This window comes from Meriones unguiculatus, chromosome 9, assembly GCF_030254825.1.
Source record: "Meriones unguiculatus strain TT.TT164.6M chromosome 9, Bangor_MerUng_6.1, whole genome shotgun sequence".
Classification (NCBI taxonomy): domain Eukaryota; kingdom Metazoa; phylum Chordata; class Mammalia; order Rodentia; family Muridae; genus Meriones; species Meriones unguiculatus.
The window spans coordinates 41,651,936-41,666,997 of NC_083357.1; the positions used below are offsets into that span (position 1 = coordinate 41,651,936).

General features: G+C 43.2%; 1 protein-coding gene across 3 annotated transcripts in view; it reads right to left on the minus strand.

Annotated features, from left to right (window-relative positions):
- Mipep (mitochondrial intermediate peptidase) overlaps positions 1 to 15,062 on the minus strand; it is a 128,834-nt gene that overhangs the window by 92,474 nt on the left and 21,298 nt on the right. For all 3 annotated transcript variants that reach the window (XM_060391083.1, XM_021650137.2, XM_021650135.2), the window contains 3 exons: positions 11,202 to 11,250; positions 9,105 to 9,165; positions 7,395 to 7,447 (listed from right to left, as the gene is read on the minus strand). In XM_060391083.1, coding sequence (XP_060247066.1) covers positions 7,395 to 7,447; positions 9,105 to 9,165; positions 11,202 to 11,250 — 163 coding nt within the window. The remainder of the gene's footprint in view (positions 1 to 7,394; positions 7,448 to 9,104; positions 9,166 to 11,201; positions 11,251 to 15,062) is intronic.

Here is a 15,062-nt window from a genome sequence, read left to right on the forward strand (position 1 = left end):
AAAGGAACCATTCTGAAATATTGCCAGAACATTCTGTTCTTACTATAGCCTGCCCTCAAAAGAAACTACTAAGCCAAAACCTAACTGAAAGGCCAGGGAGTTGGTGGGTTAAAATGATGTAGAAATGCCCAAACCAAACATCATTCACCCTCCAGACTCACCCCAGCAAGAAGAGAGGGGCTGAAAAACATTGTGGAGATCACCTCAAGGGCACATGTCACTCATAGACAAGCTCAGGCACTTTCACTCAACACCCTCACCAGCGGCCAAAGCAAGAGTGCCCAATCTAGGGCTAGAACCTGCTGAGATACGGCCTGGATGGTTTGTTTCTGAAGTAAAGAGATAAAGTGTTAAGTCCCATTTGCAGTATGAGGTGTGTTTGGAGTTCATCTGAGTAGCAGATAAGCAGGAGGCATCCCAGCTAAGGCTGGTGCCTGCTTGTCTCAGATGTGCTCAGAGCAGGAGATTCTGCCATGTGACCAAGCATTCATCAGATGGGCATTTTGCCCTAACCGAATAAAGTGGGCAATCTGGAAAAGACAAGCCCTGCCTTTAGAAGGAGAGGGTGGGAATCACCCTCACGAAGGGGCTTTAAATACCATCATCACATCAGCCACTTTTGAGTTCTCCCTATGCTGGTGCCCCTTTCTGCAAAGTGGAAAATTTTAAATGGCTTCATTTTCAATGAGCCTCTTATATTTGTTATTGTGTATTTCCAACAGTGGTGAGAAGAGACAAAGCATATTAGAGTCTGTCTCAGATACAGCAGGAATGGAGACGTGAACAGACAAGGCTGTGAAAGTATTGGAATTAACATTTTAAGGTCTCTAAAAGAAAAAGAGATTGTCACAAGAACAAATGGGTGATGTATGCAGAAAGAAGGAATTTCAGAATCAAAAGAATATACTAGAAACCAAAAACACTGTGACAGACACAAAGAAAGCCTTTAAAGGGCTCACAAACTTAGAATCATTAAGGAGAGAATCACTGAGCTGGAAGCAATGTCAATACAAACTTTCAAAACTGAAATAAATGCCAGGACATGGAGGTACATTCTGGAAGGAGAGTCTGGCAGAGTACAAATTGTGAGAGGCAACCCTGAGCTATACAGTGAGACTCTAATTTAGGGGGATAGATGGGGGAGGGGGGTGAAAAATAGATGAGACTATCCAAAATATTCAGGATAAATACAAAGTTGTCACGTATAAATAATGAGAATAGGAGAAAAAAGTGAAAGAAGAAAATGCTCATCACAATGGCTGTCAGGTTTCCAAATGAAAACAGACATGTCCTAGCACTAGAAGGTGAGGACAAGAGGGCACAGGAGGGAAGGGGATGGGCGGGAAGGACAAAGGGAAGGTGAACTTTGCTAGAATTTGCAGTGCTATCTGGAGCATCACAGCAGAGCCTCAGCACATTGAGGTACTGTTTGCACTGCTAAGGTTCCAGTATGCTGGAAGTCACATGTTGACCCTACAAGTCTCTGTGGTAAAGAAGATTCCTCCATGTAGTATGTATGGGAAGTACGGAAGTTGTGAACAGAGGCATTATAGATAAGTGTTAACAAGCAATGTCCCATTAAGGCAGGCATAGAGGTCATACCCAGAGCCTGGCCTGACTGACCATAGGCCTAGTACCCTCGGGGCAAGGAGACCAGTGACATACAATGATCAGCACATCACACTGTAGTACCAGTGTAAACTGGGTGCCGTGGTGTTCTTTTGGCTACCGCCTGGCCTGTATAAAAGATGGTTCCCTGATATCTCTCAGATCCCTCTAGTACTGTAAAGAACACAAAGCTTTGCTTTCTGAAGGTCCTCTAGTCTCACTCACTTTCCCTTGGCATGAGTCCAGAGAGTGTTGAGGAGGTAGCTAAGCATGGTCAAGGGTATCCGACCTCTCCTGCACCGTACCCCACCTTGCTTCCATCCACCCTCTGCAGCCTTCCAGCCCTTGGAGGTAATGCTTCCTTCACCAGGAGCCGCTTTCTGGGCTGCTCAGATGTTCCTCCTCTTGATGGTTTTCTCTGATCTCCTTCATTCCCTTTCAGGCTGAGAGGTGGAACTAGCAGCAGCCACTGTCTCTATGCCAGAGTACTTTCACAATGCCCATGTGCCCCTTAGCACCTGGCCCAATCATTAGAGCTACAGCCTCACTTTCTGAGACACAGTGCATGAATGAGTGTTTACTATTAGCAATGTGCAATATCTTTTATGACTCAAGTTCTTTGACCATGTTGCATTTCTTCTTACAGTTGGCAAGCACTAAAGAGGAGAAAGAAGCACTGGGCTTCCCATGGCTTTCTTGGCTGTGGCAGTGATAATGGTAATAGTGTACCAGTCCTGGCTTTCCCCCAGGAGCTATTCTTTACTTGCATTGGAGCCTGGGAAGTATTTTCCATTTTTCTGCTGTGAAGGTCAAGCCCCAGAAGCCCAAAGCACACAACCAGAAGGAAATAGTGTTCTAATGTCAAGCTTGTGTTGGTGTGAATGAGAATGGTCTTTACAACTAGGAAACACTTGGTCCCTAGTTGGCAGAATTTTTTGAGGAGTATGAGGAGGCATGGCCTTGTTGGAAGAGAAGTGTCACTGGAGGTAGACTCTGAAATTTTAAAGCCTACTCCAAGCCCAGTCTCCCACCAACCCGATCTACAGATCAGATGTGAGCTCTCAGTTACTGCCCCAGCAGCGTGCTTTCCTGTCACCATGCTCCCCACTATGATGATCATGGACTAACCCCCTGAAACTGTAAACATGATACAAGCAAATGCCAAGCTTCTGAGAATAGTCTAGTCCATCCTTCCATCATTGCTAGGTGACGGAAGCTAATGGCTCACAAGTGGAGAAATTGCTGCCTTGAAATGAAACACAATTCCTTCGTCACTGGGTCTCCCTAAGCAAGCTGCTGAAAGCCTGAGTTAAATTCAAAGTATTAGAACTTTTCAGTGCAGCTGGCCAATGTGGCATTCTCCCAACAATGACTATAATAAACAGAAACACATTGAATCAACAGAATCCCTGAATTTATAAGAGAGCAAAAAAAATACTCATTGGTCATGACATAGGAAACTATTAAATCCTTATTTTGAAGACTGGTAACTGAAGGGAAAAAAACAAACAAACAAACAAAAAAAAAAACTGTTTCACATGGACCATCAAAGGGGGTGAAGCCATGTGAACTTCATGGGAAGCAGCTGTTCCCAGGCTTCCAGCACCAGTAGGTCACATGCTTTCCAAACAAGAGAGACCCTGACCCTGCCCAGTGGGCACACTCTACATAGGCTCCTTCTCAAGAAGACCAGTGGAAAGGGGAAACAGCCAACAAGTGTCCTCTGCTGTGACATGACACTCTGCAGAATCAACGGTGAGATTCCTGCCCAAGTGGAAGTGTTTAACACCAAGTCTTTAGAAACAGTGCGTAGCTTGCAGGAATGACCTCAAGAGAGGGACCAGTGAAATACATAATGAAAAAGCCAGATAAATCCATGTGCAAGACAAACAGCATGCTCTCTACAACTTCTCTTGATGCGATGGGAGGAGAAACATAAGGAGAACCATCACCCTTGAGTAAATCTAAGCCAACAGGGAGAAACAAAACAAAACAACTAGAATGTGCAGGTTTTGCCTGAATCATGGTTCCAACAAGCTAACAGCCAAAAAGCAGATTTGGTACTGTCACCAAATGCGGTGGTTTGGACAGAAATAGTCCAACAGACCCATGTGTTTGAATGCTGGCCCACAGGGAGTGGCACTGTTAGGAGGTGTGGCTTATTGGGGTAGGTATGGCTTTGTTGGAGTAGCATGGCCTTGTTAGAGGAAATATGTCACTGTGGAGATGGGCTTTGAGATCTCCTATGCTCAAGCTATGCTCAGTGTGATTCACAGTCTCTCCCTGCTGCCTGCAGTTCAAGATGTAGAACTCTCAGCAACTTCTCCAGCACCATGTCTGCCTGCTTCCCATCATGCTTCTTGGTATGACAATAATGAACTAAACCTCAGAAACTGTAAGCAGCCCCAATTAAATATTTTCCTTTATAACAGTTGCAATGGTCATGATGTCTCTTCACAGCAATAAAATCCGAACTAATACAATGCAGACCCTAAATGCCACCAGAGGCCCATGTGCTGAAGCTTGGGTTCTCAGACTTTGGTGCTATTTGGAAACAGTGAAATATTTAAGAAGTGGGGCCAATCGAAGGAAGCTAAGTCCCTGGGGGTATGCCACTGAATAGAATACCCTCACCCCTCCTACTCTACCTGCCTCCCAACTGCTATGAAGCGAGCAGCCCTTCCTCTGTGTACCCTGCACCGTGCTGCGCTGCCTGGCTGCAGGCCCCAAATCAAGGAGGCCTGTAAACCACATACTAAAGCCTCTAAAGCTGGGAGAAAAACCAAACGTTCCTCCTTAGAAGTCGAATGTCTCCCATATGCTGTTAAAATGATAGGAAGCTGAATACACACACCATCAGGAAACACTACTGTGGACTAGGTGTTCGATAAGAAATTAACATTAGGCAATGATGATGAACTTCCCTAAGATGTCCATGTTCTTCAGAGATACATGCATGTGAGCGGACAAAAACAGCAAATAGAAATTAAAAGAGAGCAGAGGAAACAAGCCCATTACAACTTGATGTTCACTGAAAAAAAGAGGTAGCTATCGGCAGCTACTTACATTATTCTTTTCTGTTTATTTTGAAATTTTAAATATAATTTCATAATAAAGTTTCATTTTTTAAAATTTTAGACTACCAAGGTCACTGTGTCTCTACCATCAAAGCTAAGATTTCACATGCTACAACAGTGTGATGCAGCCATGATCATTCAGGCCTTTACAGCCATTGAAGCAGGACATTCTCCCCAAGCATGGTTGGATACCATAAAAAGCTAAAATGTTACGCTCAGGATGCGAGGCTAAGCACTGCACTCAGGGTCAGCCGCTTTGGACCCAGAGAAGAGCATGTCTGGTTGCATGCGGGTTGATGCCCCAGGTCCCGCCTCTGAGAAAAAGGTATCAGACGGGTCTGATGCTCTTTGGGTGGATGACACCTAAATGAACATCGGTACAAAGTCCCAATTTATTTCTAATATCAGAGATCAGACCTCTACTCTTGCCTGATGCGTCTAAAACAAAAAGGGGGAACTGTAGAGAGCTGCGGAATGCTATGCCTTAAAGATGGAGCTGGTTTCTGCCTTCCACCTTCCCGATGGTGAGTGCTCTCTGTCACGAACAATTCCACATTTGGCTAAGGCTGAGGATCTGGCTTGCTTCCATGTATGTGGACCTATCTGCATTGCCCACGTGGCACGCCTGGGTTGGCTACCCAGAGGCTATTTAAGCTGTGGGCTGGCTTTCCCCAGGGTCCGAGGATTGTTCAAGGTTCCTGAATAAACTGCATTGAAAAAAAATAAATAAATAAAGCTGCTACAAAAAAAAAAAAAAAAAAAAAAGATTTCACATGCTAAACAGAAGTCCTTCTGTGACAATCCAATGTTTTCTGAGTGATTTTATGTAAAACACACTTATTTTATTATGTGACTGCTTTTGAAATTTTTGAGGCTTAGCATGGAGTGGATAATTGAAAACCACCCTTTCTGAAGACATTTTAATGCAATGCACCAACCAGCACATATCCAGGTCACTAAAGCTCACTGCTGGCAGGACAAGACGCAATGCCTGCCAAAGCACGAAGAAACCCAAACTATGATAGGGCAGATTAAACAATTCTAGAAAATGACCCATGAGGGTCAGGGCAGGGATAGGGCCAATGCTTCTTAATGAACCTCTTTTTACCATTGTTTTAATGTTTTAATCCACATATATAAATGTGCTGCCTATTCAAAAATACATTTTAATTTCAAATAAAACCATTTCAGACATGCTTCTTATCTCTTCATATAGTTCATGTATCTTTTGTATATTTGAAAGCCTCAATTTCTCTGAAGAACCTACTTGAAAAAGCAAACAGCTGCTGCTCTTGAGATTAAGCCACAGGTCCTCATCCCTCTGATCCCACATCACTCCTGGGCAGTCCTAACACATGATCATTCTCTTCCTACTTCGACACAGGTTGTTTTTCTTCTTAAGGCAGCTAAATAAGAAACCTGAAATGCATCTGAGTTACTTAACATAAAGCAAACCAGGCTCACGGTTAGCTTAAAGAAAAGTGGACTGCAAGAAAGTCACTTCTGCTTTCTATCCCATGTAAACCACACACCTAAGTTTTCACGTGAAAGCAGACAACTTTAACAAGGCCTCTTCAATTTGTCCCATTCTCCTCATGTCAAATGAAACCACACAGTCCATTCCTTTCTCATCACCTGTACCTCTGTGCCTACTTTCCTTACCCAGACTGTTGAGACTTCAGCCCAAGCTCAACCCTGTAAACTACTTTAAACAAGTGACATGAGGGCTGATGACACCCCTTAAATATTTCCGAGAATCTCTGCATCCTTCCTCCGCATTTTTTTTTTCCGAGTTATCAGTCAACAAACAAGCCAAAGCTCCTCATGGTTCTTAGGCAGGTAACGCTGTTCCCAGCAGAGCTGGGCTGGAAAACTGGTCAAACGTGTATAGCCCAAATTCCTGAAGGGCACACTGAATTCTGGGGTGGGGGGTGGGGGGCCCACACCTTTAATCCCAGCACTTGGGAGGCAGAAGCAGGAGGATCTCTGAAATCAAGGCCAGTGTGGTTTACAGAGTGAGTTCCAGGACAGCCAGGGCTACATAAGGAAACCCGGTCTCAAAATAATTAATTAAAAATTTTTAGAACCTCTTTGAATGCCATTCAAAGTATTATAACATTGTCTTTCCCAAATTTCCACTGTATGGTTACTTTTATTTGGTATCAATATGGGCTTAAATAGCTAACAAGCACTACATGCTTCCTGAAAACTCAGTGTGAGTGATCTTTAAAGTAGGGATAGTAGGCCAGCATGATGACTCAGTGAGTGAAGGTACCTGTTGCCAGGTGCGATGTCTCAAGTTCAATCCCCAGGACCCACATGGTGAAAAGAAACGACTCCTACAAGTTATCCTCCGGGAGCCACAAGTGTGCTGTGGTTGTATACCCTTGCTCACACACATATATGTAAATGGGTGAATAGATCGACAAACAGGCAGATAGACATACAGACAGATAAACAGATATGTGTGTGTGTTTTAATGGAATCAGCAAGAAACAATTACACTCATGAGACAGCAGTGCCCTGTGAATTAAGTTCCAAGGATGGACCCGGGGAGGATCAAACCAAGACACTGCAACTGAGACTACAGCTCTGCCTCAAGAGAGAAGTGTCTGAGGGAAGCCAGTGTGTGATGAGGGCACCTGAGCAAAGTGCTCAGTGCATGTAACACCCATGTTCCTCTCACAAGGCCTTTCTGGATTAGCTTACCTCTCTGCACGAATCACACCACTGTAGTAGGGAGGGTCCCAAGGCATTAGTTTCTGAAAGGGAATGGTTTACCGTCAGCAAAGATATTGACTATTTTTATCAGAAATCTGGCCAGTTTACAAAGTATAAGCCAGTTATTTTAAATATATATCTATAAAAATTATTTTAAAACCATGGCAAACAATTTGACTTCTCTGTAACCAATGCATAGAGGTATAAATAAGGCATAAATAAGGCCCCTAGAATCTGGGGCCAAGGTAAATGACATTCTAAACTGTAATCAACAAAAGTCAATATTAATGAGTTAAATCAGCCAGAATAAGTTTTTTCAAAGCATAACCCATATACAAAGTCATAAAATACACTGCAGGTAGTAAAATGAGATGAGCATTCTTTGAAAAACTAAGCAAGAAAGTTAGGGTACAGCCCCAAAATTAAAACAATAGTTTAAACTGTAACAGATGCAACATCAAGTCCAGTCTCAGCAAAGGAAGTATGTCTGATGGAGTTACTACAAGAGCAGAGCATGGTAGCTCAGGCTTACAATCCCAACCCCAAAAGTAACAGAAGCATCAGAGCTGTGTGAGAGCCAGTGAAGCGTGCTGAAGGCAAGCCTGAGGACCTGAATGGATGGTTTTACCTATCAGAGGTCAAACACCAGGCTGCACATGACAGTCACTCACTGATACCTGCTGTTATGTCAACAGCACCTCCCACACTGGCACACCTGAGTAATGACTCAGCATGCCAGCTGTCCTGTGACCCTCACCTTTCTGAGTTCCAGCCTAGCACCCTGAGAAAGCAGGTGCTCCTTCCCAAATGGCACCATGGCACTTTGGGCACATCGTGTGTGGCAATGTAAGAGGGGAGATTCATGTTCTTTCTCCATGAGCACCTGAAAGGCAGGGATGGTATCCCTCAACCTCCCCCTTCTGGATGTCAGTTCCCAGCTCTTCTAGCTGATGACTAGGCACCATCTGCAGACGGCAGAGTAGGGCTCCCACCACAGACGAAAGCAGACATCAGCCTTAGTGGAGCCAATGGTGGAGGAGGGCAAAGTGACTGTTGAATATTCAGCCCCAAATGGGACACTTACAAAAATCACCCCGGCTTGTAACCTTGTGGAAGAGGGCTGGTTGGAAAGAATGTAAGAGCTGGAATACGGGAAGGAGTGCTGTAATACTCTGTCTTCTGGACATGACTGGTTGTTGCAGCCATGAACTCAGAGCAACAGTGGCTTCCTGCACAGGCCCTGCCCAAGACTGCACCTATTGATATTCCTTCATATTGATGAGGGGCTAATAAGGCCCCACCTCTCCCTAAAAAGCTACAAGTAATTACTGGTTGCTGGGGGAGGGGAGGAGTCATATTCCACTAGTATGTTGCCCTTGCTCAAGTAAATAAATAACCTACTACCCACGGTCATTCAGGTACCCTAGTCAAATGCAGAGAAACACACACACACACACACACACACACACACACACACAAAAGCCATGAGCGGGTCTAGATGGGAAAAAAAGAAGAAGTTTGGTGGGAAGGAATAAGAGACCAATGGGGGAGGGAAATATGATCAAATTATTCTATACCTATGTATGAAACTGTAAAGAACAAACTTAAAATTAGAACAAAGTTCTAGAATCAACAGACATTGCTTTCAGTTGAAATAATGTTTATATTATTTGAAAAAATCCAACATTTCTAACTTACAGAATTTTGAGGATTTAGTTTCATTTTCATTCCTTGCATCATCTCAAAATCTTTTTTAGTTCTGCAAAACAAGTCCATCATTATTTATTAAGAAAAAATAGTAAGTGCAGTAAAAATAAGCTTTATAAGCTTTCCAAAAGTCATGATAAAATTAGATATGTCTTTTACTACAAAAGCAAACTGTGATTAATCCAACTTTTACTAAAGTATTATATGAAACTGCATAGATCATCAAGTTGTTACAAATGCCACCTTATGCACAGTAAAGTTTGGAAAAGCAGAAACAAGTAGAGATTTACCAGTACACTCTAAATCAGCACACCAAATGCAAGAAACTAACAAGTTCCTCTCTGTAAAACACCCTTATGAATTGTATTTATAATTGCTATCCATTGCTTTTCCCTACAGAAAAACTGCGGCCAATAGACAGTGTCTTTTAGAACTAACGTATATACGTGCATACAGACATACGTACAACTAGACAACTAGAAGGCACATTTGCTGAAAATACAATGTATGGCTATACATAACCAAAGTACCCTTCAAGTAAAAGTGAGTAAACTAAGAAACTTCTTAATCAGCATTCCCTCTTCATTGTAACAGAGACAGGTGGCTCACTGGCATTAAAAGATTGTCAAAGTACAAATATAAGCTAAATCAGAAAAAAAAAAACAAAAAACTGAAAAGCATAAGTTTAAAATCCAAAACAGATGCAACTGGGGAGATTGCCTGGTGGTTAAGAGTACTTACAGCTCTTTCAAAGGACTTGGACTTAGTTCCCAACACCCAACAGCCGCTCACAACTGTACTCTAGTCCCAGGAGATCTGATGCTAGCTTCTGACTTCCACAGACATCAGGCAAGCACACAGTACACACACATACATGCAGATATAACACTCAACATATACAATAAGTCTTTAAAGAAGTTCAGAGCAGAAATCTGAGCTAATAACCAATGTGTTTCTATGGTCAAAAAATAGCAAAGGAGACTACCAGCTTTATGACACAGACAAGAGGCCACAGGCCTAGGTTCCCAAACCATGGCACACCTCTTCCTGGAACCCTGGCTATATTACGGCAAGGTGGCCAACCCTTCGCCAAGTGTTGGGAGAGATCCCACTGAGGAAAGGGACTGGGCAGCAGGGCAGGGACAGCAACAAAATACAAAGGAGACCATCACTAAGGTGTGGGAACAGAAACGGGTTTGTAGCTTGGCATTACAAACATGGAAGCAGAGAATCCTTAAAACAAAAATTCCAAATCCAAAAGACCTACTGCATCCAAGTTCTCCTGCATAGACCCCCCAAAAGAAACATGCTACTTTATGAGTTTGTTATAATTAGTGATACAATTTAAAATAAATGGTTTCAAGAACATTATGGGCTGGGAGGTAGTGGCACATGCCTTTACTCCCAGCAGTCAGGAAACAGAGGCAGGAAGATCCCTTTGAGTTCAAGGCCAGCCTGGTGTACAGATCGAGTTCCAGGACAATCAGAGATGTTAAACAGATAAAAGTTGTCTTGAAGAAAAAAAAAAAGGAAAGAAAGAAAAAAAAAAGAACATTTGGTTAATGGACACAAATAAGGGCTTGTTAAAGAAAATGGGTCAATAAGGAGAACTAGCTAAGTCGTTAAGACTGGTACCTTAGCGAGATTGCTTTCAACAATCTCTTGCCAACAGATCTGACTCACAGTTAAAGTTGCATTCCTAGTAAATTTAAGAGATTTAACTGTAGAAATCTGGGGAGACATCTAAGAAAGTTCCAAAGTTGAGAAGCAGACTTTGGATCCCCAGGACTGAAGTGCATGCATGCCAGATAGGAATTTAGGAAAAGGAGATAAGCCCCCCCCGCCCAGAGCAAGCTGGCTAGCTGGATTACCTGAACTGGCATGGGTGCAGATGAGAGAGCCTGTCTCGATGTGTAGAGAGTGAGAGAGGAAGGCCCTTGCCACCAACTTCAAGCCCACATGCACCTGTGTGCACATGTACCCCCACATACACTTCGATCTGCATATATACACACATACAAAAAAACATACACCACACACACATTAGCTGACTGCATAACTGAAGTATTAAACAGAATGTAAACTAACCTTTCGGAGAGTTTTTTAGATAGTTTCTCAAGGAACTGCATGACAGTTTCTAAAAATAAAATCCAAAAGAAAATATCTTTGATTACATAAAATAACACGGACATACTTGTTAAAATTGTAATGTGAGGGTCGTCACACATGTAGTCTCCCCTAAAGTGATGATTTTCAAAGGTAGGCAGAGTTGTCTCCATATGACTGAATCTGATTATTATTTCTAAACACTGATTATCTCCTATGAAAAACATATTAAACTTACAGAGCACTAAGTTAAGAGCATTAATGGAGAGCAAAAAGAAAATAATCCAAAATTCCTGCCCAGTTGTATGAAAAAAGAAGTGTCTCAGACATGTCTAATTATTACTAAGTTTCAAGATGGCTAGATGCTGACTTGATTCTAAAAATCAGTGCATGCCAGTAATCTTGGCACATGGGACACTCCAACAGGAGTCAAGGCTAGCCCAGGCCAGCCCAGCTCCAAAAAAAGACTATAGAGAGAATATCTTATGTACTGTATGAGTGCAACACCCATCAATAAAAACCTATGGCCTATAGGAAAGGCTACAATAGAGCGTAGGCAGAAAGGATTCTGGGATAGTGCCAGGCGCAGAAGATTCACCCAAAAAGATGTGAGGACAAAAGCATGGTATCTGAGCAGAGGTAACCAGCCATGTGGCAGTATAAACAAGTTATTTTTAAGTTATGAGCTGGTCAGAGACGAGCCTGGCTATATGGCCTAGATATTTGTAAAAATATTTTGAGTCTCATGAGTCATTATTCTGGGAGCTTGGGGCCAGGATGAAAAACGTGCACCCAACTACAGGTGACAATGTCTCAAAACGGCTCAACACCCCTAACCATCGGGGAAATGCAAATCTACACTGAAATGCCACCCTAATAAGAATGGCTGTTACTGGGGGAAAAAAAACAAAAACCAGATTCTGGCAAGAATGGGAAGGGAGGGATCCTCATTCACAGCTGGTAGTAATGTAAACTGGTGCAGCTACTACAGAAATCACCTGTGGAGGGACCTCAAAACCTAACAGAACCATGGTAAGGGCCAGCCACATCAGTCTTGTGTGCTACCCAAAGGACTCAGTGCACCATAGCAATTCTGGGCATCCATTCACAACAGCCGAATTAGAAACTGTCTTGATGTCCAACAGATGAAACAATAAAGAAACATGAGTGCAGGTGTGAGTGAGAGCAAGTGTGAGCATGTGTTTGTGTGTCTCTGCGAAAGAGAGAAAAGAAGACAGAGAAAGAGAGAGAAAAAGATAAAGATGAAGCTTTACTCAGACATAAAGAATTAAATTACGTAATTTTCAGGAAACTGGATGGAACTGGAGATAGTCATTTAAAAATTTTAACTTATTCATTGAGAACTTCACACATATATACAATGTACTTTGATTATAGCTAAACTCTACTCTCCACTCCAACTCCTCGTAGGTCCTCCCAACCCCCAAAATGTCAAATCCTCAGATCATGTTATTAAGCAAAAGTAACTGCACACACATGAAAACAGAAGTGTACTATCTGAGAAGAGTAATGGGACTCACATTAGGGTAAAGGAACAGGACAGTATAATGGGGAGTGAATAGGGTCAAAGTTCATGACATATTTAAACAAAAATGAGCCTCTGAAGCCCATCACCTTATATAAAAATATAAATGATATCAGTACAGTTTAGAAAAATGATTCCCCCAAACCTCAACTTTAAAAAAGCCAAGTTTCTCTGGCTCACTTATGTTATTTACAGTTGTCTGTATCAACACCAAGCACAACTGGTCTTCAGTGCTCCCTGCAGTTCTCAGCCAGCCAGCAGCAGCAAGGACCTGTGAGGACAAGCAGCAGAGCTCCTTTGTTCCCATGGAAAGTATCCCATGCTGCCTTCTACCCCCGAACTCCGTGCAATGCTTTCATGTGTGTCTCAGTCAGCCACAAACACAGCCTTTATATTTTCCAGATGATCTTTTCTATGGGTTTAATTTCTTGCCCTCTCTTTAAGCTATCTCCTTTCTGAGTAAATGAAAGGCTAAGCAGGGAATGGGGTTAGCCTAAACCACAGCCACAGTTTCTTGCCCCTATCATCTCCAGAAAGTCTCATACTCACTCTCGTGTGCCAAGTTAACTGCGTCAGAAACTGAAGGGAGACAAAAGCCTGCATTTGAAGTTTTTCCCATCATCCCTGCTACCACAGATGTTTATTCCAAACAAACATCTCCGTTTGCATTTGATTCCTACACAGCCATGTCTGATTTAGTCACCCATTTTGTTTAGCTAGTGGTATGTAAAGAGTTTAGAAACAGTGTATTAAAAAGACTGACTAGGAGATGATATAGGCAGCACAGCAGCCCTGTGCGCATGAGGACCTGAGTTTCTGCCTCCAGAACACATAAGGAAAAAAACTAACAGGTGTAGCAGTACTCACCTATACCCAACAATGGGAAGGTGGAGGCATGAGGCCCCCTGGGGCTTACTGGCCAGACAGTCCAGCCCACTTGGTAAGGTCATGTCTCAGAAAAAAAGGTGGAAAGCAACTGAGGAATGTTCCACCATCCACCTCAGGCCTCCACATGAACATGTGTACACACACACCCCATTGAATGCGAGACTCCCTAAAAATAAACCCAATGCTCTAGTTCACCCACCAAATGGATGGCCACTGTAACCCCAATTCTCCTTCTACCCTGCTTCCTGTGAAAATTCAGCATTTCTTCAATGTCATCACCTTCCTGAAACTCACAAGCCATCCAATCTGTTGACAAATACCCACCAGCTAAAATTTCATAGCACTGTTGTCTGTACAAATTACTGCTTGTTTGCAGTAAGCTTTAAATCTTCAAGGAAGAAGGCCATATCTCATGTGACTGGGTACAACACTCTCCTCCAAAATGTCACTATACCAACGATTTGGTAGGCAAGCAACTTGCTTGCCACTGATGGGATCCGATTAAGCTACTGTGAGTATCGTGAACTCTAATTAGCCCAGCTGGGTCAAAGGCTGGTTCCACAATCCTCTCTACACTGATCTGCCATAGTATCCAAGTCAGGGTGTCCCCTGCTTTCCTTAGGCCTCTCTTGGTGGCTTCCTGCAGGACACTCACTGCTTCCTTTTCTTCTTCTCTGTCCCACCACTCCCGAAAGCACTTGTGGTTCCTCCTCACAGCCTCATCTCAGAGTATCCCAGAGCGAGTCCTCGGCCTTCTGTTCCTTCCAGTATACTCCCTTGGTGACCCCATACATTCCCATACCTTTGAGCAAATATTTCAACTTACATTTCCATCTCAGAACCCTCAGCCTACAGCCATGTACCCACAGTGATCACTTTCAAGACAATAGCATCTTGACCTTATCTTGAGCCAAACAGGCTCCTGGCCCCCACTGTAGTGACCTACTGTCTTTCTAGCTGCTCAGGATAAAGAACTCCCTTCAAAACATCATGTATCTAGAAGCTGGTGCCCACGGACAAACTGTACAAGCATCCTGGTCTTGCTGCCATTGCTTCTCCTCATGAGTATCACTCAACAGCTTCTACATGCTCCCTCCTTACTGCATCCTACTGCAGTCTAGGCTTGCTACCAGCACTACCTTGTCATCATGGTATAAGTCAGTTTTCCTTTCTGCCCAAACCCTGCAAAGCCCTCATCTCTCCCAGGACAGGTCTTCCTTCATGGAGCCCCTCAACATAGCTCTTTTCAATAAGCACCCACTCTGACATTTCCTGAGATGTGTGTGGCACACCTCTGCCTTGAGACTTTGGTACATGGTTACACCTTCTCCCCAAGGGACAGTCATTCTGGCAAACTACCAGGCCCACCCTGAAGGGTGCCACATCCTGCATGCACCACCACATTTCTA